General features: G+C 52.0%; 1 protein-coding gene across 1 annotated transcript; it reads left to right on the forward strand.

Annotated features, from left to right (window-relative positions):
* Positions 1-5949: 5949 nt before the first annotated feature.
* Positions 5950-25137, forward strand: PEX16 (peroxisomal biogenesis factor 16). Its single transcript, XM_073541730.1, has 11 exons — positions 5950-6144; positions 9962-9997; positions 10292-10368; positions 10626-10759; positions 10853-10953; positions 11767-11844; positions 11925-12074; positions 12183-12255; positions 23899-24018; positions 24491-24555; positions 24636-25137. The coding sequence occupies exons 1-11, from the start codon at positions 6018-6020 to the stop codon at positions 24692-24694; spliced, it is 1020 nt and encodes a 339-aa protein (XP_073397831.1). The 5' UTR covers positions 5950-6017; the 3' UTR covers positions 24695-25137.
* Positions 25138-25156: the final 19 nt, after the last annotated feature.

The raw sequence follows: 25156 nt of genomic DNA on the forward strand, positions 1-25156 counted from the left end.
CAGTGTCGCCCCCGCTGTATGTACCTGTGTACTCAGTGTCGCCCCCGCTGTATGCACCTGTCTGTTCAGTGTCGCCCCCACTGTATGTACCCGTGTGCTCAGTGTCGCCCCCGCTGTATGTACCTGTCTGCTCAGTGTCGCCCCCGCTGTATGTACCTGTCTGTTCAGTGTCACCCCCGCTGTATGTACCTGTGTACTCAGTATCGCCCTCGCTGTATGCACCTGTCTGTTCAGTGTCGCCCCCGCTGTATGTACCTGTGTACTCAGTGTCGCCCCCGCTGTATGCACCTGTCTGTTCAGTGTCGCCCCCGCTGTATGTACCTGTGTGCTCAGTGTCGCCCCCGCTGTATACACCTGTCTGCTCAGTGTCACCCCCGCTGTATGTACCTGTCTGCTCAGTGTCGCCCCCGCTGTATGTACCTGTGTACTCATTATCTCCCTCGCTGTATGTCCCCGTGTGCTCAGTGTCGCCCCCGCTGTATGTGCCAGTGTGCTCAGTGTCGCCCCCGCTGTATGTACCTGTGTACTCAGTGTCGACCCCGCTGTATGTACCAGTGTTCTCAGTGTCGCCCCCCGCTGTATGTACCTGTCTGCTCAGTGTCGCCCCCGCTGTAAGTACCTGTCTGCTCAGTGTCGCCCCCGCTGTATGCACCTGTGTGCTCAGTGTCGCCCCCGCTGTAGGCCCCCGTGTGCTCAGTGTCGCCGCCGCTGTATGTACCCGTGTGCTCAGTGTCGCCCCCGCTGTATGTACCTGTGTGCTCAGTGTCGCTGCCGCTGTATGTACCCGTCTGCTCAGTGTCGCCCCCGCTGTATGTACCTGTGTACTCAGTATCGCCCCCGCTGTATGCACCTGTCTGCTCAGTGTCGCCCCCCGCTGTATGCACCTGTGTGCTCAGTGTCGCCCCCGCTGTATGTACCTGTGTGCTCAGTGTCGCCCCCGCTGTATGTACCTGTGTGCTCAGTGTCGCCCCCGCTGTATGTACCCGTCTGCTCAGTGTCGCCCCCGCTGTATGTACCTGTGTACTCAGTATCGCCCCCGCTGTATGCACCTGTCTGCTCAGTGTCGCCCCCCGCTGTATGCACCTGTGTGCTCAGTGTCGCCCCCGCTGTATGTACCTGTCTGCTCAGTGTCGCCCCCGCTGTATGTACCTGTCTGCTCAGTGTCGCCCCCGCTGTATGCACCTGTCTGCTCAGGGTCACCCCCGCTGTATGTACCTGTCTGCTCAGTGTCGCCCCCGCTGTATGTACCTGTGTGCTCAGTGTCGCCCCCGCTGTATGCACCCGTGTGCTCAGTGTCGCCCCCGCTGTATGTACCCGTGTGCTCAGTGTCGCCCCCACTGTATGTACCCGTGTGCTCAGTGTCGCCCCCGCTGTATGTACCTGTCTGCTCAGTGTCGCCCCCGCTGTATGTACCTGTGTACTCAGTGTCGCCCCCGCTGTATGCACCTGTCTGTTCAGTGTCGCCCCCGCTGTATGTACCTGTGTGCTCAGTGTCGCCCCCGCTGTATGCACCTGTCTGCTCAGTGTCACCACCGCTGTATGTACCTGTCTGCTCAGTGTCGCCCCCGCTGTATGTACCTGTGTACTCATTATCTCCCTCGCTGTATGTCCCCGTGTGCTCAGTGTCTCCCCGCTGTATGTGCCAGTGTGCTCATTGTCGCCCCCGCTGTATGTACCTGTGTACTCAGTGTCGACCCCGCTGTATGTACCTGTGTGCTCAGTGTCGCCCCCCGCTGTATGTACCTGTCTGCTCAGTGTCGCCCCCGCTGTAAGTACCTGTCTGCTCAGTGTCGCCCCCGCTGTATGCACCTGTGTGCTCAGTGTCGCCCCCGCTGTATGTACCCGTGTGCTCAGTGTCGCCGCCGCTGTATGTACCCGTGTGCTCAGTGTCGCCCCCGCTGTATGTACCTGTGTGCTCAGTGTCGCTGCCGCTGTATGTACCCGTGTGCTCAGTGTCGCCCCTGCTGTATGTACCTGTGTGCTCAGTGTCGCCCCTGCTGTATGTACCCGTCTGCCCAGTGTCGCCCCCGCTGTATGTACCTGTCTGCTCAGTGTCGCCCCCCGCTGTATGCACCTGTGTGCTCAGTGTCGCCCTCGCTGTATGTACCTGTCTGCTCAGTGTCGCCCCCGCTGTATGTACCTGTCTGCTCAGTGTCGCCCCAGCTGTATGCACCTGTCTGCTCAGGGTCACCCCCGCTGTATGTACCTGTCTGCTCAGTGTCGCCCCCGCTGTATGCACCCGTGTGCTCAGTGTCGCCCCCGCTGTATGTACCCGTGTACTCAGTGTCGCCCCCACTGTATGTACCCGTGTGCTCAGTGTCGCCCCCGCTGTATGTACCTGTGTACTCAGTGTCGCCCCCGCTGTATGTACCTGTGTACTCAGTGTCGCCCCCCGCTGTATGTACCAGTGTGCTCAGTGTCTCCCCCGCTTTATGTACCTTTGTACTCAGTGTCGCCCCCGCTGTATGTACCTGTGTACTCAGTGTCGCCCCCGCTGTATGTACCAGTGTGCTCAGTGTCTCCCCCGCTGTATGTACCTGTCTGCTCAGTGTCGCCCCCGCTGTATGTACCTGTGTACTCAGTGTCGCCCCCGCTGTATGCACCTGTGTGCTCAGTGTCGCCCCCGCTGTATGTACCAGTGTGCTCAGTGTTGCCCCCGCCGTATGTACCCGTGTGCTCAGTGTCGTCCCTGCCGTATGTACCCGTCTGTTCATTGTCGCCCCCGCTGTATGCACCTGTGTGCTCAGAGTCACCCCCGCTGTATGCACCTGTGTACTCAGTGTTGCCCCCGCTGTATGTACCCGTGTGCTCAGTGTCGCCCCCGCCGTATGTGCCCGTCTGCTCAGTGTCGCACCCGCCGTATGTACCCGTCTGCTCAGTGTCATCCCCCTGCTCGGTGTGCAGCATATAATGGTACAGAAAAGGGGACAACAGTGGAGGCTGACAAGTGGTGGATGACGTGCCCATTACAATGACTCGGACCCCTGCGATGCCTCCTGGGGTCGGTCCCCTGTGTACCGGCCATATTTGCTGATGCAGTGGCCGGATCACATGTTGTGGCCATGGACCATTTTATCTCAATCGTTACATTTTGCTGTACAAAAAGACAAATTGTAGCAGAAAAGTGTGAACGCTGCCCTGTGCTGCAAGACAATAAATATTGCAAATTGTTGGGGTGTACTTATTTGTCACCAGCTTATAAAATGCACCTAATAAGTGAATAAGAGAGAAGGGAACAGACAAACTGCAGCCGACTCAAGTGTATGCAGCCCACGCGTCCCAGAAGGGAACGGACAAACCGCGGCCGACCCAGGTGTATGCGGCCCTCGTGTCCCAGAAGGGAACAGACAAACCGCGGCCGACCCAGGTGTATGCGGCCCTCGTCCCAGAAGGGAACGGACAAACCCTGGCCGACCCAGGTCTATGCGGCCCTCGCGTCCCAGAAGGGAACGGACAAACCGCGGCCGACCCAGGTGTATGCGGCCCTCGTGTCCGAGAAGGGAACAGAAAAACCGCAGCCGACCCAGGTGTATGCGTCCCTCGCGTCCCAGAAGGGAACGGACAAACCACGGCCGAACCAGGTGTATGTGGCCCTCGGGTCCCAGAAGGGAACGAACAAACCGCGGCCGACCCAGGTGTATGCGGCCCTCGCGGCCCAGAAGGGAACGGACAAACCGCGGCCAACCCAGGTGTATGCGGCCCTCGTGTCCCAGAAGGGAACAGAAAAACCGCGGCCGACCCAGGTGTATGCAGCCCTCGCGTCCCAGAAGGGAACGGACAAACCGCGACCGAACCAGGTGTATGCGGCCCTCATGTCCCAGAAGGGAACGGACAAACCGCGGCCGACCCAGGTGTATGCGGCCCTCGCAGCCCAGAAGGGAACGGACAAACCGCGGCCGACCCAGGTGTATGCGGCCCTCGTGTCCCAGAAGGGAACGGAAAAACTGCGGCCGACCCAGGTGTATGCAGCCCTCGCGTCCCAGAAGGGAACGGACAAGCCGCGGCCGAACCAGGTGTATGCGGCCCTCGTGTCCCAGAAGGGAACAGACAAACCGCGGCCGACCCAGGTGTATGCGGCCCTCGCGGCCCAGAAGGGAACGGACAAACCGCGGCTGACCCAGGTGTTTGCGGCCCTCGTGTCCCAGAAGGGAACGGACAAACCGCGGCCGACTCAGGTGTATGCGGCCCTCGCGTCCCAGAAGGGAACGGACAAACCGTGGCTGATCCAGGTGTATGCGGCCCTCGTATCCCAGAAGGGAACAGACAAACCGTGGCCGACCCAGGTGTATGCCGCCCTCATGTCCCAGAAGGGAATGGACAAACCGCGGCCGACCCAGGTGTATGCAGCCTTCTCGTCCCAGAAGGGAACAGACAAACCGCGGCCGACCTAGGTGTATGCAGCCCTCGTGTCCCAGAAGGGAAGGGAGAAACCGTAGCCGACCCAGGTGTATGCGGCCCTCGTGTCCCAGAAGGGAATGGACAAACCGCGGCCGACCCAGGTGTATGCGGGCTCGCGTCCCAGAAGGGAAAGGACAAACCGCGGCTGACCCAGGTGTATGCGGCCCTCGGGTCCCAGAAGGGAACGGACAAAACGTAGCCGACCCAGGTGTATGCGGCCCTCGCATCCCAGAAGGGTACGGACAAACCGCGGCTGACCCAGGTGTATGCGGCCCTCGAGTCCCAGGTGTATGCGGCCCTCAAGTATCAAGTGTATTATGCGGCCCTCGTGACCCAGAGGGAACGGACAAACTGCAGTCGACCCAGGTGTATGTGGCCCTTGCAGCCCAGAAGGGAACGGACAAACCGCGGTTCACCCAGGTGTATGTGGCCCTTGAGTGCCAGGTGTATGCGGCCCTTGCTGCCCAGAAGGGAACGGACAAACCGCGGCCGACCCAGGTGTATGCGGCCCTCGAGTTTCAGGTGTATGCGGCCCTCACGATCCAAGTGTATGCGTCCCTCGCGACTCAGGTGTATGCGTCCCTCACATCCCAGAAGGGAATGGATGAACCGCGGCCGACCCAGGTTTATGCGGCCCTCGCGTCCCAGTCAGCCCCTTCACTATTGATTTCTGCTCCTCGCCATACATGCTTTTTATTTTCCGCTCCATAGTGTTGTATGGCTTATGTTGACATTGGACCTTGGCACTTGCCCGGGCTTCGCTGACACCAGTCCAGGGCCAAACCCTCTGGTCTGACACCCGGCACCCCAGCTGTTTGCTGCTTCCATGGTGGCCGAATATACAGTGCATGTACCTGGAACAGCACAGCGCCATACACTATGTAGTGACCGTTCTCGGTACTGCAGCTCAGCTTCTATAGAAGTCAATGTGATCTGATCTGCAGTACCGAGAACGGCCATTACACAGTGTATGGCGCTGTTTTAGTCACCCAGCTTTCCAAGACCGGCCTAGTTGTGCAAATAATAATAATAATCTTTATTTTTATACAGCGCTAACATATACCACACAAATCTTATCCGCTTGGACAACTAATTAATAAGTGATGAGACGTAGTAAAAAAGAAGTAATATCGTGCAAAACCCAAAGCTTTTTTTTTCCTTTTTCTATTGATACATAAACATACAGGCGTTAATAAGGGGAATAAGTCCAAAACCTCCAGGAGTTGCCGCCCCCTGCTGGTCACAGGGTGGTTTTACAGGTCACACAGCGCACAAAAAATCAATGCAAAAAAAATATGAAAAATAAATAAGTAAATGAATGAAAAATAAATAAGTGTAGGAACAATATCCTTTCGTAGTTTCTTTTTTTTATTAACTCCTTCTTCTCCTACCCTTGGTGAATATGGGGATTGCTTTACATACAATCACAATAAATGATAGAAGCTGGAGAAGTACAAATGTATGCATAGAAGCACAGATGACAATGAAAGGGTTAATCCCGACCGTATTTGGCGCAGTTTGAGCTACACAAGTCCTGTGCAGGGAATGAGGGGTTAATGTATACTCCCCGCCCACACTGGGGCCGTCCCTAACCAGGAAGAGAAGCTGCAGGCAGGAGAATGGCAGCCAGCTGCTGGGGGAGGCTGCAGGAGCTCACACACAAGTACAAGGAGTTCGTGGTGCAGAATCCCACAGGGGCCACACAGCTGGAGGGGGCTGTGCGCATGCTGTCCTACCTCATTGCAGGTGGGTGATGGAGGGGGGGTCTTGACTGCAGATCACACCTGTCCTGAGATGCACCATGCCACCGAGCTGCAGCCCCACACCTGAACCTTTAACCCCTGAGGGTGTGCATGCAATGCAGATATGGCTGCATCTGCTCCTGGGAAAGCTGGGTGACTGCCAATATGGCCGCCGCCGGTGTCTTCCAGAGAGTGCCATTCACATTGGCAGCTGTACGGTGCGTCTCTCCATGTGCGGTATGTCCCCAGCTGACATCAGGGGGAGAGAATTCAACCCCGTCTTCTTATAGGATGCACCAGTACGCCCTGTGTCGGGTGTATGGGCCAGAATCAGGTCCTGTGTCCTACAACCGCTAACAGCCGAGACCAGAGCGATCGCTGCCGTTTAAACGCTGCCATCAATCACTGCGCCAATTAAGTGATCGAGCCACAAAACCGTCCTGCTCCCATTGACCCTGGCTGCGGATTAGCTGGGGGTGGGAGAGAGGAAGGGCTGCTGCAGACCCCCAGTCACCGCTGCAGCCACATACTGAAATATTGCAGTTTATCGATCGAGAGCTTCCATGATCACTGGTTTATTTTCTGGAGGAGGGAATAGAGAAAACCAAGAATTTTATATATAGAATGTTAGAGTTGGAAGGGACCTCCTGGGCCATCTGGTCCAACCCCCTTCTCAAAGCAGGATTCGCTAAATCATCCCAGTCAGATGTCTGTCCAGCCTCTGTTTGAAGACTTCCATTGAAGGAGAACTCCCCACCTCTCGTGGCAGCCTGTTCCACTCATTGATCACTCTAACTGTCAAGAAGTTTTTTCTAATATCTAATCTGTGTCTCCTCCCATTCAGTTTCATCCCATTGCTTCTAGTCTTTCCTTGTGCAAATAAGAATAACGATGATCCTTCTACAATGTGACAGCCCTTGAGATATTTGTAGACAGCTATTAAGTCTCCTCTCAGTCTTCTCTTTTGCAAGCTAAACAATCCCAAATCCTGCAACCTTTCCTCATAAGACAGGGTTTGCAGACCGGTCACCATTCTGGTCGCTCTTTTCTGAACTTGCTCCAGTTTGTTGATGTCTTTTTTTAAAATGCGGTGCCCAAAACTGGACACAATATTCCAGATGAGGTCTGACCAAAGAGGAGTAGAGGGCAATAATGACTTCACGTGATCTAGACTGTATGCTTCTGTTAATACATCCTAGAATTGCATTTGCCTTTTTTGCTGCTGCATCACACTGTTGACTCATATTCAGTCTGTGATCTATTAGTATACCCAAGTCTTTTTCACATGTGCTGTTGCTTAGGCCTATTCCTCCCATTCTGTATATGCTTTTTTCATTTTTATTGCCCAGATGTAGTACTTTGCTTTTTTCCCTGTTAAAAAACCATTCTGTTAGTTGCTGCCCACTGCTCCAGTTTATTTATATCTTTTTGAATCCTCTCTCTCCTCTCTAGTATTAGCTATCCCTCCTAGCTTTGTGTCGTCAGCAAATTTAATTAGTTTACCCTCAATTCCTGCATCTAAATCATTGATAAAGATGTTGAACAATACAGGGCCCAGGACAGAGCCCTGTGGTACCCCACTTGAGACATTCTTTCAACGGGATGTGCAGCCATTTATGACCACTCTTTGGGTCCGATCACTAAGCCAGTTATGAATCCTCCTAACAGTTGCCTTGTCCATTCCATACTTATTGAAAAAATGACTAAGGATTGTGTGAGATACTTTGACAAATGCTTTGCTGAAGTCAAGATATCTACAGCATTTCCCTGATCCACCCAGTCAGTGATTCTGTCATAGAAGGAAATTAAGTTAGTCTGACATGACTTATTAGTTACAAACCCATGCTGACTCCGGTTAATCACTTGATTGTTATCCAGGTACTTACAAACATGTTGTTTAATAATTTGTTTAAAGATCTTTCCTGGTATAGAAGTCAGACTCACCAGCCTATAGTTCCCTGGTCCACCTTCTCCCCCTTTTTTGAACATAGGAACAACATTTTCTCTTCTTCAGTCTTCTAGGACTTCTCCTGTTCTCCAAGAATTTTCAAAGATTATGGAGAGGGGTTCAAAAATTTCTTCTGCTATCTCCTTCAATAGTCTGGGATGTAATTCATCTGGACCTGGAGACTTGAATTCATTTATGTTAGCTAAGTGTTTCCTCACGATCTTTCTGTTTATAGATATCCTGGATTCTTCTATTCCCTTAATATCACAGTGAAGAACAGTTGATGTTACATTTCCTTTCTGAGAGAAAACAGATGCAAAATAGAAATTGAAAAGTTCGTACATCTCAACATCCTGTCTTACCATTTCATCATTATCATCCTGTAAAAATCCTATAGCATCATATCCCCAAAATCCTTTATTATTGCTTTTGACGTATCTTGCAAGCCTCAGTTCATTGTCAACTTTAGTTAATCTGATTTGTGCCCTGCAGGTTCTGAAGACCGCATTAGATTCTTCTTTAGATATGCCTCTTTCCAATTTATAAAGACTTCTTTCTTCCTTTTTAGCATGTGCTTAAGTTCTGTGTTCATCCATCCTGGTTTCCTTAAATGCTTCCTATTCTTCCGTCTTTTTGGAATTGTTAACAATTAACGATTGTGCTTTGGGAATCTTTTTTTAAGATTTCCCATCCTTCCTGGACATTTTTGTCCTTAAGGATATCCAGCCATTGGATCCCTCCAATTCTCTTTCTGAATTCCTTAAAATCTGCCTTTCTGAAATCTAACCTTGACGTCTGAGTCTTCACAGGTCTTCCGCCTCTAGTTATCCAAAATTCTAACAGCATAGTCGCTACCTCCTAGGGTCCCAGCCACTTTTACCTCCTCAACCATTTCCTCCCTGTTTATAAGGATTAGATCCAAGGTAGCAGATCCCCTTGTTTTCTCCCCTACCTTTTGTAAGATAAAGTTGTCAGCAAGAGAGGATAAGAATTTCCTTGACCTGTTAGTTTTGCCTGAGAGAGATTCCCAACAAATGTCTGGATAGTTGAAATCTCCCATGACAACTGTCATATTTTTTTGGCGAACTTGGCCATTTGATGCATAAAGAGTTCATCCATGTCTTCAGCTTGCACAGGTGGCCTGTAGTAAATGACTACAATGGTGTCCTTTTCCATTGTTCTGTCCTGTTTCTTGCAGATAAGTTGTATCCTTCTAGTCTTGTATTCCAATCATGTGTATCGTTCCACCAAGTTTCAGTGATTCCAATGGCATCATATTTCTTTTCCTGTGTTAGTAGTTCCAATTCTCCTTGTTTGTTGCCCATGCTTTGTGCATTAGTATAGAAACATTTTAGTTTGTGATTGGTTTCTCTATCTCCAATATTTTTATTATTTAGATTCTTTTGTCTTTGTTCTTCCTTTCCACTTCTAATAGCAGAGTACTCAATAGTATTTGTCAGGTGTATGGCTTTTTCTGGCCTTTTGCTTCCCTTCCCGCATTGCTCTAGTGTAAAGCTCTCCTGATGAGTGTAGCAAGGTGACTTCCAAATACATGCTTTCCAGTCTTTGTATGGTGCACCTTTTTCAGTGTAGCTAACCTCTCTTCTAGATTTTGCAACTTTTCCTCCAACAGGGACACAAGCTTGCATTTGTGGCAGGTGAAGTTTGGCTTTTCCACTGGTAAGTCTGTGAACATGTAGCAAGAAATGCAGCTCACCAAATGGCTCCTGGCCTCTTCCATGTTCTTACTGTTAGAGATATGAAAGCGGTGAAAAACATGCCAAAATTACTTTTAAACGTCGTTCAATCTGTGTTATGGTGACAAACGATTTCTGCCTTAGATTTATTTATTTTTTTTAATTTATATTTTTAGGTCGCTTTACAGATTCCCATGAATTGTCCGAGCTCGGTAAGTGCATGTGTGAAATATAGGATCATGTATCGATGCTTCCGCAGCGCCGCCCTACTCTGCAGCGCGGCACACAGGATGTCATCACTCATCATTTTCTGATGCTACATTGTAACAAAGCACAAGTGACTGGGGTCCCGTTGTGTCCAGCGAGGTCCCGTGACTTGTGCCGAGTTTTGCGAGTCACTTTTTCTGGCACCTCAGTTGTTGCGATGCTCCCGTTCACTTGCGCTATGCTGGGATGCAGCGGTGCCATAAAACTTCAGTCGATGTTTCATCATTATCTCTTTTCAGTTTACTCGACTTCCAATCTCCTGGTTTTACTAAATGATGGAATCCTAAGGAAAGAATTTCTGAAGCCGCCCCCTACTGTAAGTGTCAACGACAAGGATAGAAAAACATGGCTGCTTTTTTCATAAAACAACGCCGCCCCTGTGCGCAGGTTGTGTACAGTATTGCAGTTTGGCCACACTCACTTCAATGGCTCTAATTTTGCAATGCCAGACACGAGCCGTGCCCTGGAAGTGACACTGGGGGTGGGCGCTGTTTTTTGGTCAGCACCAGCCTTGTTTTCTTTTCCTCACCCCCACATTACCCTTTCATTTAACTCCGTTTCCATCTGTCACAGGACGGCCCCCAGCGGCGTCTAAAAAATTGGTTGGGTGTCCTGGAAAGTTTGGAAGTTTTCATTGAGATCGGATCGGCACGTGCCTGGGGCGACAAAGTCCGATGGGCGGCCATACTGGTTATACAGCTGCTGAAGTGAGTATCGTCAGCTACCTTTTTAGGCTCGTTGGTGGAAAAATGAGACACATCGGCTTCCTAAAATCGAGGGTCTCTTCTTTTTCCCATTAGGGCCTGTCTCCGTATTGTGCTGCTTCTATGGTATAAGTCCGGGATCCAGACCTCTCCCCCTGTGACCCCACTAGACCGAGAGGGGGGCCTCAACCAGACAGGTCTGACGTCATGTTGTGTGTCCTCTTAAAGGGGTTTTATGGGAAACACTTTTTATTTTATCTAGTTAATGACCAGGCGCATTCTTCTTTAATTTCTCGTTTGGGCATTCAAAGCAATTAATTATTATTTCTGATTTTCCCTTTATCACCGCACGTCCTCCAGATCACATTCTGTACATTGAACACACGGTCTGTGCTTACTTTCACTCCCACAATTAAGGCCCCATTCTTTGCCTCCCTTAAAGGGATCCTGTTGGGAAGATGTTACTACCAGATGCAAATTATACGTCTGCCTCGGTCTGAGCACAACAATAAATATGGTACCTGTCTTGTAGTGATCTGATGATCCTGTGTGGAGAAATCCAGCCAAATGTAAATCAACCTGGAGGTGCGTTGGGGGGGGTGTCCTCATTCTCAGTGCATGGACACGCCCTTATTGCACGTTAAGGCTGATTTGCGCGTGACTTTAAAGCTTGATTTCTCAGAGCTGGCACATCGCTTCACTGCAAGGCAGGTACCATTTTTATTGTTGTATTATGACCTATACAGCCGTACCAATGGTTTCAGCACTAAAATCTGTTCTCTTTAAAGGATATGTAGAAGCTGAAGTCTGATGTCGTGATGAGCGAGCGTGCTCGGATTAACCCCTTATCTGTCGCTCGCTCATCACTAGTCTGGTGCTTTCCATCGACCGATCCGGTCTCCACATCAGCGTCAAATGTGTTCTTCAATTTTGCAAAAGTAGCGACGAATATACGGAGCATCTTCTCCGACCGCTCTCACTCCTGTCTTATCTCATGATTTTGCTTTCAGGAGAGGAAAGCGATGGAAAACAAGACGCCTGTTTTGTGGGCAAGCGCTCGAGCCGCGCGGTGCGATCCCTCAGTGACAGTAAGGACTCGGCTTTCGGCGTCCATTGTATAGGATGTCTATAATACTATACAGATAACTTTTTTTAATTTTATTATAAGCCCCCTCTGGCCGAAGTCGCTATTGGAGAAGCCCCCATGTCCCAGAGCAGAGGCGAAACGGACATCATGAAAGGAACGGACAACCTTCTGATCTGGGCGCGCTGGGCACCGCCGCCGAAATGGTTCACATCCTGCGGCCCGTTACACACTGTATCCTTTATTTTTCGGAGACGTCAGGGGATTGTTTGCCATCGCTCCCATCCTTTCCTGTCTGATTTTTTTTCCCCACCTATTGCACCTTAACCCTTTATTTTACAGTGGCCAGCCTGGCTGTATGGGGTCAGAAATCGTGGAAGCCGTGGTTGATGGCCTCTGCATTGGATGTTGCAAGGTTAGGATCCACCATCGGATATTCTGCATGCTACCAGAGTAACACTCCGCGGATAGGAACATTACTCCTATTGGACACTTTCGGGGGAACGTATTTTGGGATAAAAATAATTTCTCCTACGCCTCATTGGGGGACACAGGGACAGTGGGTGTTATGCTGCTGGCCACTAGGAGGACACTAAGTAAACCAGAAAAAAGTTAGCTCCTCCCCTGCAGTATACACCCTCTCGCTGGCTGGGATTTCTCCAGTTCTTTGCTTAGTGTCTGTAGGAGGCACTTGGGTCTGGTTTCAGACCCCACCGTTTTTATTTTATTTTTGAATTTTCTGTAAATTTTTTATTTTTTAATTAACGGACTGAAGGGGGCGACGGTTCCTTTCTACAGCCCGCTCTCCCCCGAACCAACAACAGGCAAGCATGCGGAGTATACCTCCCCGTACACTTTCCTGCGACGAATGGGGCTGATTCCTCTGACAGTGGTTCCCTTACGGTCGGTACTCCACGGATACGAGGGCTAGCGCAACAGGACGTAGCACAGGAGTGCATGGAGAAGGAATTGAGCAGCGCTTTTTCGGATGCCCTGAATCAGCCCCAGAGCGCTCCATCCCCCTACCACAGGGTGGATCGATTTAGCATACCCCTTTAAGACCTCCTCCAGCTCTGCTACATCGCCCGGAGGATGAAACAAGAAGACCCCGGACAGCGACGACCTGCCTGAGCACAGGAGTGGAGGTATGGGGTCGGGTCCTGCCCCCCGGGAGAAGCGCTGACTTAACGTCAGCGGCGGTGCACCATCGCCCACTAGAGCCGCCCTCTCTCCGCCCCCGGTGCCTACCACGGGTAGGCCAAAAATTTAGTCCCCAGCTTTTCCGGCCTACTAGGCCGCAACTTGATTAGCGCTGCCCGCGCTAACGTCACCGCCCCTCCTCTTGGCGCCTCTCATTACTTACGAGACGCGGAATTCTATTCTCGGGGGGCCATGTCTTCAGCTTCCGTTAACCCTTTTATGAGCGCTATGCCTGCTCTGGACTGCCGGATACCGGGTGACACCACAAGGCCACCGGTTTTTTCCTCCCGAGGGACCCAGCACAGGACCGGGTAAGCTGCATCTGCCCTCAGATTAAATCTTAACCCCTTCACGGCACATTCCCTGCAGCTGCAGACAGACTGCCGTTAGCCCTTTCAGGAGCGTTATGCCTCAATCCAAGGAGGCTAAACAGGCTGTTAAAAAGCACACTGCGTTTTTTACCGTGTGTACCACTTGCAAGTCTGCCTTACCCAGTGCACAGACTGCAACCCGACCTGCGCGCCAATGTCCCTCGCCGCCGCTGCTGACGGGCCTCCTGCGTTTAGTAGGCTGCATCCCTGTCACGGTTGGTGGAGTCTCTGACCCAGGCAGAAAGCGTCCTTACCTCCCGAGGAGGGCTCTGGCGTCGGCCGGGAACCGCCCCCCAGCAGGGGCCATACTCGTCCAAGGGACGGTCAGCGCCTCAGCATCGGCGGCTCCTTTCTCTCGCTCGCCCTCTCCTGAGGTTCACAGCGAGCACGTCCCTGAATTCGAATGACACGTCAGCCCCTCGGAATTCCCCAACTGATCAGGAGTCGCTTGATTCTCTTATGGAATCAGTCAACAGGATTCTGAGGTTGGATGAGGAAAATAGTCCCGCTCCAGCACACCCTAGCTCATTTAAGGAAACCTAGCGTGTGCGCACGTTATTTACCAGCCGTCCAGTATCATAGGGATCGTCCACATGAGCGGTTCACAGGGCAAAACTCTACTCGGGCTAAATACCCTTTTCATCCAGACCTAATGTAGGATTAGTTACAGTCCCCTCCGGTGGACCCTCCTGTATCGCGTCTTGCTTCTAAAACGCTCCTATCTGTTTCTGAAGGTTCCTCAGTCAGAAACCCCTTCCGATTGTCAAATTGACTACCTTGCCTGTTCAGTCTTTTTGAAGCTTCAAGAGCAGCATTTTTTTTCCATCTTTCGCGGCAATTAGGGTCACTAAGGCAATGGCCGCTTGAGCAGAAGTCTTGATTGATTACTCCCTTCCAAGGCACCAATCTTCCTCCAGAAGCAACCACTGTCGCCAGGCAGATAATTCACGCAGCTGACTTTGTAGTAGACACTTCTTTTGATGCCGCCAATTGCACGGCTCAAACTGCCGCTAATTTGATCTTCATTAGAAGAACCCTATGGCTCCGCGGCTGGCGGGCGGATGCCACACCTAAAAGATCGTTGTCTTCTCTCCCCTTGCAAACGGGTCGTTTTTTTGGAGAGAAACTGCACCAACTCATTTCCGATACTACCGGGGGAAAAAGTAAACTCCTCAACAATAGGGGCTGTTCGGCCGTTTCGCAACCAACAGCCCACGAGTTTTCGATCTTCTCGCAACAATTCCGGTTGGTCCTCCTCTACCTTCTCTTCCGGATCAGGTCGGTCCCCGCGCGGAGACAGAGGCTCCCAGGTCTCATACAGACCTAACCGCTCTTGGAAACCCAGGCCTAGGGCTTCTGAATCTAGGGGAGCCAAATCTCATACATCTACCCAATGACGACAAGTGGGTCAGGGAGCTGGTGTCCTCCGGATACAAGAGAGAATTTTCTTCTCCCCCCTCCAACTCGGTTTTTCCTTTCCTCTTCCCCCAAGAAAAGACGAGCCTTCCTTCAGGCTGTTCAGGCTCTGCTAAGGGTCGGAGTCATCATTCCGGTCCCTCATCACGAAAGGTTCAGAGGGTTATATTCAAACCTTTTTGTGTTTCCAAAAAACGTCAGGACGATGTGACCTATTCTGGATCTCAAACTGTTAAATCAGTCCGAATGGAATCTCTACGATCAGTTGTCGCTTCCATGGAAAAAGGAGAGTTCCTAGCATCCATCGACATCAAGGTCGCTTGCCTTCACATTCCGATCTGCCCGTCCCACCAGCAGTTCCTGCGTTTTGCAATTCACAAGGAACACTTCCAGTTCGTTGCCTTGCCCTTTGGACTCGCCACCGCCCCCAGGGTCTTTACCAAGGTCATGGCGGCTATCATGGCCATTCTCCACTCTCGGGGAGTGGTGGTGTTACCGTATCTGGACGACCTGCTCATCAAGGGTCCGTCCCTTCCAGCCTGCGAGGAATCCATGGATAACAGTAAATACACTTTCTCGCCTGGGGTGGAAGATAAACTTTGAAAAGTCTTTGCCAAAACCGGCTCAGCAGATTTCCCTTTTAAGGATGATCTTGGACACTTCCCGCGGGTTGGTCATTCTCCCTCCAGGAGAGACCCAAGCCTTACAACAGGCAGCGCGACTGTTTTCTCACTCCATTCGTTTCGGCATTAGAGTTCTAGGAAAGTTGGTGTCAGCGATGGAAGCAGTTCCATTTGCACAGTTCTACCTCTGTCCCTTACAACACGCGTTGCTGTTAGCTTAGGACACCCGTTCTCCCTTGACAGTCGGATCCCTCTGTCCCTGCGGGTCAGGCAATCCCTCAGGTGGTGGACATTGAGGTCCTTCCTGAATCAAGGGAGGTCTTTTCTCCCAGTAAGATGTTGGTAGTAAGCACCGACGCAAGTCTCCTCGGCTGGGGAGCGGTCTTTCGTCGCCACATGGCACAGGGTCATTGGTCAACCCGAGAGTCAGTCTCCCCATCAACATTTTGGAGATGCAAGCGATCAGATTAGCTCTACGGAGTTTCCACCGTCTCCTCGCAGGTCACATCAGGATCCAATCGGACAACGCCACGGCTGTAGCGTATATCAACCGCCAGGGAGGTACCCGGAGCAGGATGCCGTGCACGAAGCGAGTCACATCCTCCATTGGGCCGAGCGTATAAAATTGGCCGGCAGATTTTCTCAGTCGCCAAGGAATTGCCTCGGGGAAGTGGTCTCTTCATCTGGAAGTCTTTCAACAGATTTGTCATCGTTGGGGGACTCCGGATGTGGATCTCATGGTCACAAAACTAAACAACTGTTATGAGTAGCAAGAGTGGACCCTCTGGGTCACGGTACCGGGATCCCTGGGGCGAGCTCGCCAGGTGGTGCCGACCCCTATACAGGGACCGTTGGGAGCACGCCCGAAGGGAGTCAAATACCGTGACAGCTGATACCAAGAGGGGCGTCTCAGGTGCGGGTGAGACAGACAAGGCAAAGGGTCAGGAGCGACCAGAGTCAGGAGCGACCAGACGGGGCCAGAGTACCGTACGGAAGGCACACGATAATCGGGCGCCTCCATGAGGGAGGAGCCGCCTGATATACCCTGTGCTGGAGCTTGATTGGCAAGTGCTCCACAGGGAAGGTGCAGAAGGGGTTAAGAGGGGAAGAGTGCACGCCCGTGGCCTAAGGCGCATACCCGGGACAGGAGCAGAGGAAGAGGAGGAAGCCCTGTGCAGAGCTGCAGGACGGAAGACCGGGGGAGCCGCGCGCCGGCTTGAGCGGTGAGCCGGGGGGAGACCCAGGGAGCAGGAGCAGGCAGAGCGGGACCCGGCAAGACAGGTGACGCCGGCCCCGACCTGACAGGCGGCGCCGGCGTGACAGTACACCCCCCTTTACGTCTCCTCCTTCTATGATTGGCCAAGAATCGGTCCATGATGCGCGGAGCATCCACATTCTCTTGCAGTTCCCAAGATCTCTCCTCAGGACCAAACCCTTTCCAATTGATGAGAAAAAAGGTTTTTGCCCTAACCTTTTTCATGGCCAAAATATCTCTCACTTCAAAGACGTCATCGGCCCCTACTGGCTGAGGAACAACAGGAGGCGCTGGACAGAACTGATTGAGGATGACCAGTTTCAGGAGCGAGACATGGAAGGCGTTATGGACCAGGAGTGAAGCAGGCAGCCTCAATCTATAAGCCGTATTGTTGATGCGTCCAAGAATCTCGAAGGGACCGATGTACTGGGGGCCCAATTTATACGAAGGGATTTTCAAGCGGATGTGCTTGGTCGACAGCCAGACTTTGTCTCCTGGATGGTATGGTGGGAGATCCCTCCGCCTCTTGTCTGCATGTTTTTTCATCCGGGCCGCGGCTTGTAGAAGAGCCTCTTTGGTCTTCCCCCAGACCTGGGAAAACTCCTGGGAGAGGGCATCGGCGGCGGGTACGCCGGAGGATGAAGAAGTCTGACACATTGTGGCGTAGAAAAGGCTACCAGTAATAACGGGAAACCAGCGCAAGGGTCCTCTTGATGCCAACATGTCCAGCGATCTTGGAGGAGTGGCCCCAGCATAGTACTTCTGCCCTTTTGTCTTGTGGGACGAGGGTCTTGCCAGGCGGCACGGAATGAAGATTCACAGGAACTACCGTGATAACTCGGGCAGGATCGATAACATGCGACGGAGCCTCCTCCACTTCGGGTGACTGCAGGGACTGGGAGAGGGCATCTGCTTTGGTATTTTTGTCACCGGGTCGGAAGTGGAGCTCAAAGTCGAAGCGAGAAAAAAACAATGACCACCTGGCTTGTCTGGAGTTAAGTCTTTGAGCCGACGAGGTAGGCCAAGTTTTTGTGGTCAGTGAATATGGAGAAGGGATGGACTGCACCTTCCAGGAGATAACGCCACTCCTCCAGCGCAATCGTTATGGCCAGCAACTCTCGATCCTCAATCGTGTAGTTACACTCTGCGGGTGAAAATGACTTGGAGAAGAACCCGCACGGAGCCGAGCGCCTAGTGGACGTCTTTTCGGAAAGAATCGCCCCAGTAGAAGATGCGTCTACCTCCAAGACGAAGGGCTTGCCGACCTCTGGCCGATGCAAAACAGGGCCGTGGCAAAGGCCCGCTTCAGGGTGAGAAATGCGTCTTCAGCTTCCGAGGGCCAGATGTTCGGTCTTGCTCCCTTCCAGGTAAGGGCAACAATAGGCTTGGTTAAAGCAGAGAAGTGCGGGACGAATTTCCTATAGTAATTTGCGAAGCCTAAGAACCGTTGAATGGCCTTCACTCCGGTAGGTCGTGGCCATTTGAGCACCGCGGACAACTTCTCTGGGTCCATTCGCAACCCTGAGTCCGTGATGATATACCACAAGAAGGGTAGGGAGGTCTGCTCGAACAGGCATTTCTCCAACTTGGCATAAAGTTGATTCTCCCGCAGGCGTTGCAAGACCGGGAGAACACTCCTCCTGTGAGAGGACAGGTCTGGTGAAAAGATGAGGATGTCATCTAAATACACCACGAGGCACGAGTATACAAGATCCCGGAAGACGACGTTAACAAATTCTTGGAAGACGGCTGGGGCGTTACAAAGTCCAAAGGGCATGACCAAATATTCATAATGGCCATCCCGCGTGTTGAAGGCGGTCTTCCACTCCTCTCCGGCACGTATTCGGACCAAATTGTAGGCCCCCCCCGTAGATCCAGTTTGGTAAAGATACGGGCACCACGCAGGTGGTCACACAGTTTGGGGATAAGTGGTAGAGGATACCTATTCTTGACCGTGATGTTATTTAAGCCTCGGTAGTCAATGCAAGGTTGAAGGGATCCATCCTTCTTACGAACAAAGAAAAACCCGGCCCCTGCTGGAGAAGACGACTTCCGGATAAAGCCCCTGGCCAAGTTTTCCTGGATGTACTCTGTCATGGCTGAGGTTTCTGCTGGCGACAACGGGTATATTCTTCCCCTGGGAGGAGTAGCTCCAGGAACTAGCTCGATTGGGTAATCGTAGGCCCGATGCGGAGGAAGGGTCTCAGCTTCCTTCTTGTTGAAACCATTCGTTTGCGGATGTCAGGCCACGGCAAACCCCCCGGAAGGTCCGCGGGCACTTGGTGCAGACTGATACGGGTAACAGGCAGCAGACAACGTTCTTGGCAAGAGTGACCCCAAGCGAAGGACTTCCCCGGAGCACCAAGCAAGGACTGGCTCATGCGACCTGAGCCAGGGCAGGCCAAGGAGCAGAGCGTGAGACAAATTAGGCAAAACATAAAAAGCAATTCTCTCCCGGTGGAGAGCTCCGATCTGCATTTCCAGCTCGAGAGTGACCGTGGTGACGGGAACAGGTAACGGCTTGCCATCCACCGAGGTGATCACATGCGGCTCTTCAAGGGTGACGACAGGAATCTGAAACTTGTCCACCATTTCCATCCGAATTAAGTTGCCCGCCGCACCCGAGTCCACATACGCCTCCACAGATCTACGCTCCCGACCTAGGAGAATTAAAGCAGAGATAGTAAGGGGTAGAGAGGGAACAGAGTCACCTAGGAAGGCCTCTCTTACCTGGCCTAGGCGGAGGAGTTTGCCAGCCTCTCAGGACAGGAACGCAGGAAGTGGTTGGTTCCCCCACAATAGAGGCATAAACCTTGCTCTAACCTTTCCCTGCGCCGCAGCTTTGATAGCTTAACGTGATCCACCTGCATGGGCTCCGGGGCAGAACTACTGGCAGGTTTGAACGAACGAGGACTGGGGACAGGGTTGAACCTAGACGGGCCTCTCTCTCCCTGACTCTCGTGGGAGCGTTCCTGGAACCGCAAGTCAATACAAGTACCCAGGGTTATAAGGTCCTCTAAAGAGGTGGGGGTGTCCCGACCAGCAAGCTCGTCCTTGATTTTCCCCGAAAGCCCCCTCCAAAAGGCCCCTACCGCCTCATTATTCCACCCGAGCTCTGAAGCCAAGGTCCGGAAGAGGATAGCGTACTGTCCCATGGTAAGAGTTCCCTGTCGGAGATTGAAATGGGACTCCGTGGTGGAGGCCAGACGCCCGGGCTCGTCAAAGACCCGGCGGAAAGTATCCAGGAAGTCGTGTAGGCTGGATACCACCAGATCATCCCGCTCCCACAGGGGGTTCACCCATGCCAAGGCCTCCCCCTCGAGATGGGACACGATAAATGCCACCTTAGCCCTATCAGACGGGTATTGCTGGGGCAGCAGCTCGAAATGTAGGGGGCACTGGTTAAGAAACCCCCCGGCATAATTTGGGATCCCCGCTATACCTAGAAGGCTTCCCCAAACGTGGCAGTGGGTGAGGTGCAGGGCCGCGGGGCGGGGCAGAGGCCGCTGCGGACGACAGCAGGGACTGCAAACGGTCATCAACAGACGCCATGTAATTTAGAATATGGGACTGAGTATCACGCTGCTGCGCGAGCTACTGCTGGAGTCCCGCCAGCAGAGGGGCGCTCCCTGGATCGGAGGTTTGAATGGCAGATAACAGAGTGTCCATGTACCTCATAAAAGCCATAATCCCGGTTTGGTTCTCCCGCAAAAAGAGTAGTTCCGCGGGGTCCATGGCCTGATTATACTGTTATGAGTAGCAAGAGTGGACCCTCTGGGTCACGGTAGCGGGATCCCTGGGGCGAGCTGGCCAGGTGGTGCCGACCCCTATACAGGGACTGTTAGGAGCAGGCCTGAAGGAGTCGAATACCATGACAGCTGATACCAAGAGGGGCTGCTCAGGTGCGGGTGAGACAGACAAGGCAGAGGGTCAGGAGCGACCAGACGGGGCCAGAGTACCGTACGGAAGGCACACGATAATCAGGCGCCTCCATGAGGGAGGAGCCGCCTGATAACCCCTTCCCTGTGGAGCACTTGCCAATCAAGCTCTAGCACAGGGTATAAGAGAGGGGAAGAGCGTGCGCCCGTTGCCTAAGGCGCATGCCCGGGACAGGAGCAGAGGAAGAGGAGGAAACCCTGTGCAGAGCTGCAGGACGGAAGACCGGGGGTGCCGCGCGCCGGTGTGAGCGGGGAGACACAGGAGCAGGCAGAGCGGGACCCGGCAAGACAGGTGACAACGGCCCCGACCTGACAGGCGTTGCCGGCGTGACAACAAGATTCCTCGGTTCATTGCCCGATCGCGTGATCCATGCACCATCGGAGCGGACGCCCTAGTTCTGCCATGACACCGGTTCCGGCTCCCGTACATCGTCCCTCCTCTTCCCTTGCTTCTGAGGGTCATCAAGAAGATCAGAGCGGAGGGAGTACCAGTGATCCTTGCTGCGCCGAGCATGGTATGCAGAACTAATACAACTAGTTGCCGACATCCCCTGGTGACTTCCAGATTGCATGGATCTACACTTGCAGAGCTCGATTTACCACCAGAACTCCGGGGCCCTGTGTTAGACGGCGTGGCTGTTGAATCCTAGATTTTAGCACAGGCTGGGTTCTCTCACGACGTGATTTCCACCATTAGTGCTAGGAAGCATGTGTCCATGTGCATCTATCACCGCACCTGGAAAACCTTCTTTTCGTGGTGCAAGGATCATGGTCGATCACCTCTGGTGTTTTTCCATTCCGGCCATATTGGAATTCCTTCAATCTGGTTTAAAATCAGGCCTCGCACTTAGCTTGCTCAAGGGCCAAATTTCAGCCTTGTCAGTGCTTTTCTGATGCAAAATTGCCACCAAACTTCAGGTCAAGACGTTCATTCAGAGAAGTTTCCCATGTGGTGCCTCCTTTATAGAAGGCCATTGGATTCATGGGACTTTAACCTGGTGCTCGGGGCCTTACAGGAGGCTCCTTTCGAACCGCCGCAGGATGTGTCACTGTCCGTCCTCTCTTGGAAGGTGGTCTTTCTAGTGGCAATTACGTCAGACGAGTTTTGGAATTGGCAGCTCTGTCCTGCCGTTCTCCGTTCCCGAATTTTTCATCAGGAAAAGGTAGTTCTCAGGACGTCCCCGTCCTTCCTGCCCAAGGTCGTCTCCTCTTCCATCTCAACGAGGAAATTGTTTTGCCTTTCCTTTTGTCTGGCGCCAGTCCATTGCATTGAGAAGGCCCTCCACACCCTGGATGTGGTTAGGGTGCTGAGACGGTACATCTCGTGGACGGCTCCCTTCCACAAGTCAGATGCCCTTTTCATGCTTCCAGAGCGGCATAGGAAGGGTCTAGCCGTGTCAAAGCAACGCTAGCCAGGTGGATTCCCCTGGCGATTCAGTAGTCCTACTGTATCAGGAACGCGCCTATCCCAGTGGGGATTAAGACACACTCTACCTGGTCAGTGGGCGCCTCTTCGGCCATTCGGCACCAGGCCTCGGCAGAACAGGTCTGCAAGGCTGAAACTTGGTCCAGTCTGCATACTTTTTACAAAATATTACCAATTTCATTCTCAGACCTGTCCGCAAGGCTGCGACTTGATCTAGCCTACATAGCTTTACAAACATTGCCTAATTCATTCTCAGGTCTCTGCGGATGCAGCCTGCAATCGGCAGTACCTCAGTGTTGACTCAGTGGTACATGGGGTATTATCAGATGTATGCTCCCCACCCAGGGACTGCTTTAGGACGTCCCACTGTCTGTGTCCCCCAATGAGGCATAGGAGAAATAGGGATTTTTGTGTACTCACTGTAAAATCCTTTTCTCCGAGCCAATCATTGGGGGACACAGCACCCACCCTGTTTAGCCTATTGGCTCACTGTAGCATTCTTAGGCTTTGACTTAGTTATGGTTATTATTGACTGTTTATGCTCCTACTGCTTTTTTCACCAAACTGGAGAAATCTCAGCCAGCGAGAGGGTGTATACTGCAGGGGAGGAGCTAACTTTTTTTCTGGTTTACATAGTGTCCTCCTAGTGGCCAGCAGCATAACACCCACTGTCTCTGTGTCCCCTAATGATTAGCTCGGAGAAAAAGATTTTACGGTGAGTACACAAAAATCCCTATTTTCGCAATCGTGGCTCATTAAAAAATATTGCACCATTTTGGCTTTTACAGACTTTTTCTTTCCCTTCTCAGGATACTTTCACACTAGCGTTTTGAGGCGCAGCACACGCTTGCCGTGAAGCTACACCTCCTGCCGCGCCTCCTCCGGTCAGCTCCGCCTATGGGCGCATGACGCTGCATGTGACCTGCGTACCCTATCTTTAGCATTGGGTACACAGGCTGTGCGCAGGTATGCTTTTGCCGGCGCATGTGCCCTTTTGACGGTGCGCCGGTCGCACCAAAATGCAACACGATGCGTTTGGCGCAGGCCGGCGCACCGTCAAAACGATGCATGCGCCGGCAAAAGCATACCTGCGTACCCAATGCTAAAGATGGGGTACGCAGGTCGCATGCAGCATCATGCACCCATAGGCGGAGCTGACCAGAGCAGGCGCAGCAGAGGGAAACCAGCCTTATTAGGGTGCAGTCAGGTGGCCGTATTACTCATGGGAGGATCACAACTTTGGACTGGTTGGCAGCTCCCTCACCTGAGCGTGGTGGCATGTAGTTCTATGTAGCGGTCAGGAGAGCTGCCGGCCAGTCCGAGGTTTGCAATACCGTCTGACTGCACCCTAACTTGTTGCAAAATGAGTAACCTGAGAATCCATGCTTTTTTTTTTTTCCCCCGTATGATCACATGAAGGTTCAAAAATTTCTGTATGGTCTGCGGCCATAAGTTAGCATAGAGGAGCTCCAAAAAAAGCGATGAGTGACAAACGTTATATCAGTACAAGCTCATTATTATTATAGCGCCATTTATTCCATGGCGCTTTACATGTGAGGAGGGGTATACATAATACATACAGAGTCTCCATTGATGGAGACTCTGGTAACTTTTTACGCAGTCAGCAAAAGTAAAACTTTGTAAAATTACTAATGAAACCTAATTGCAAATATAAATTTTAGCCCCAAATATTTGCATTTAAGAGAAAACATGTCCCCCAAGTGTCCAGATTTTTTTTAAAGGAGAGCAGTGATTCCAATATACTGTATAAGAGCTGCAGGGGTCCCAGCCCATTCATGGCTATGACGTGGATATTTCTCCTTTTCCAGTCTGTCCGTGCTGCGTGACGTCCACCATCTAAGCCGCAGGGAGCGAGGAGAGCTGCAGAGAAGAACCCTGCTTCTACTGTATTATCTGCTGCGCTCCCCTTTCTATAACCGCTACACTGAGTGAGTATCCAGCATACATACGAGCCTGCACGGGAGTGTCCGCGTCGCATACGGCAGGCCGAAATATGGCGCTTCTAAAGCAGTTGTCTCGTCACAGACAAGGTTATGTCATCATGTGATGATCACTGGGGTCTAGTCTGTGGGATCCATGGAAGAACAAACCAGGCACTGGCTTACCTGCAGAGCGGCGCTCTTGGCCACCTGCTGTGGAGGGTACTACAACTGCTCCATCCACTTTAATGGGGGCCGCAGAGCAGAATTGCCAAGAGCGCTGCACCCTTTTTATTCTCGGGAACCACCAGTCATAACGTGATGACGTATCTTAGCAGTATCCCTTTTAATATGAGCGCTGCTGTGGAGGCAAGAGAAAATGCTCTGTTACATGGTGGTCACTGAGATAAATGTCATTTTCTGCAATGTATGGCGGCATGCTTTTGCTATTCGCTCATGGGACTTCATTTTATACTGACAGAGTTCGCCTGCTGCTCCTCCTCCGGCTCTTGGGAGACTACGTCCCGGGTCTTGGTTTGGTGGCACGTAAGTGGCGTGATATATGCTGTTCTATGGGCTGGGTAGCTCCCGGGGGTCTGTATTTTCACCCTCCCGTTTCTTTGAAGGTCCTCTGATGGATTACCTACCCGTGTGGCAGAAGATTTACTTCTACAACTGGGGATGACGGGCTCGGGAGATTGATCTGGACTCTTCTACCACGTGATACCAGCATGGCATCGGTGCCATCACAGCTCGGATGACACTTCTGACATGGCGTCTGGACTTTTCCCATATTAAACTGTGACTATTTCATAATTGATGAGATTTTCTACTATGAGAGACACCTGGACCGTTGTGAGCCCTGGGATCCTTTGTAAACTCCCGTCATGATTTACTTTCTATGTTATGCATTACGATTTCCAATATTAAAAGGATTGAAAAAACATGGCAGCTTTCATCCAGAAGCAGCGCCACTTGGTCAAAAGGCTGGGTCAGGTACTACAACTAATCCCCCTTTTCAAATCAATGCAATAGTGGCGCTGTGTCTGGAAAGAAGCAGCCATGTTTTTCTGATTTTGTACAACCCCTTTGAGTTTTGTAGCGATTATAATAAATATTCAAAATTTTCTTGTTGGTTTATATTTTT

Source organism: Dendrobates tinctorius, unplaced genomic scaffold, assembly GCF_039654945.1.
Source record: "Dendrobates tinctorius isolate UK_male_01 unplaced genomic scaffold, ASM3965494v1 ptg000124l, whole genome shotgun sequence".
Taxonomy (NCBI): Eukaryota; Metazoa; Chordata; class Amphibia; order Anura; family Dendrobatidae; genus Dendrobates; species Dendrobates tinctorius.

Excerpts from the sequence above, each read along its gene's own strand:
- PEX16 (XM_073541730.1), top strand. The coding sequence starts at position 6,018 with ATGGCAGCCAGCTGCTGGGGGAGGCTGCAGGAGCTCACACACAAGTAC. Across the intron at positions 10,369-10,625 it reads TTCTGAAGCCGCCCCCTACT|GACGGCCCCCAGCGGCGTCT; the intron begins GTAAGTGTCAAC and ends CATCTGTCACAG. Across the intron at positions 12,075-12,182 it reads CCTGCGGCCCGTTACACACT|TGGCCAGCCTGGCTGTATGG; the intron begins GTATCCTTTATT and ends TTTATTTTACAG.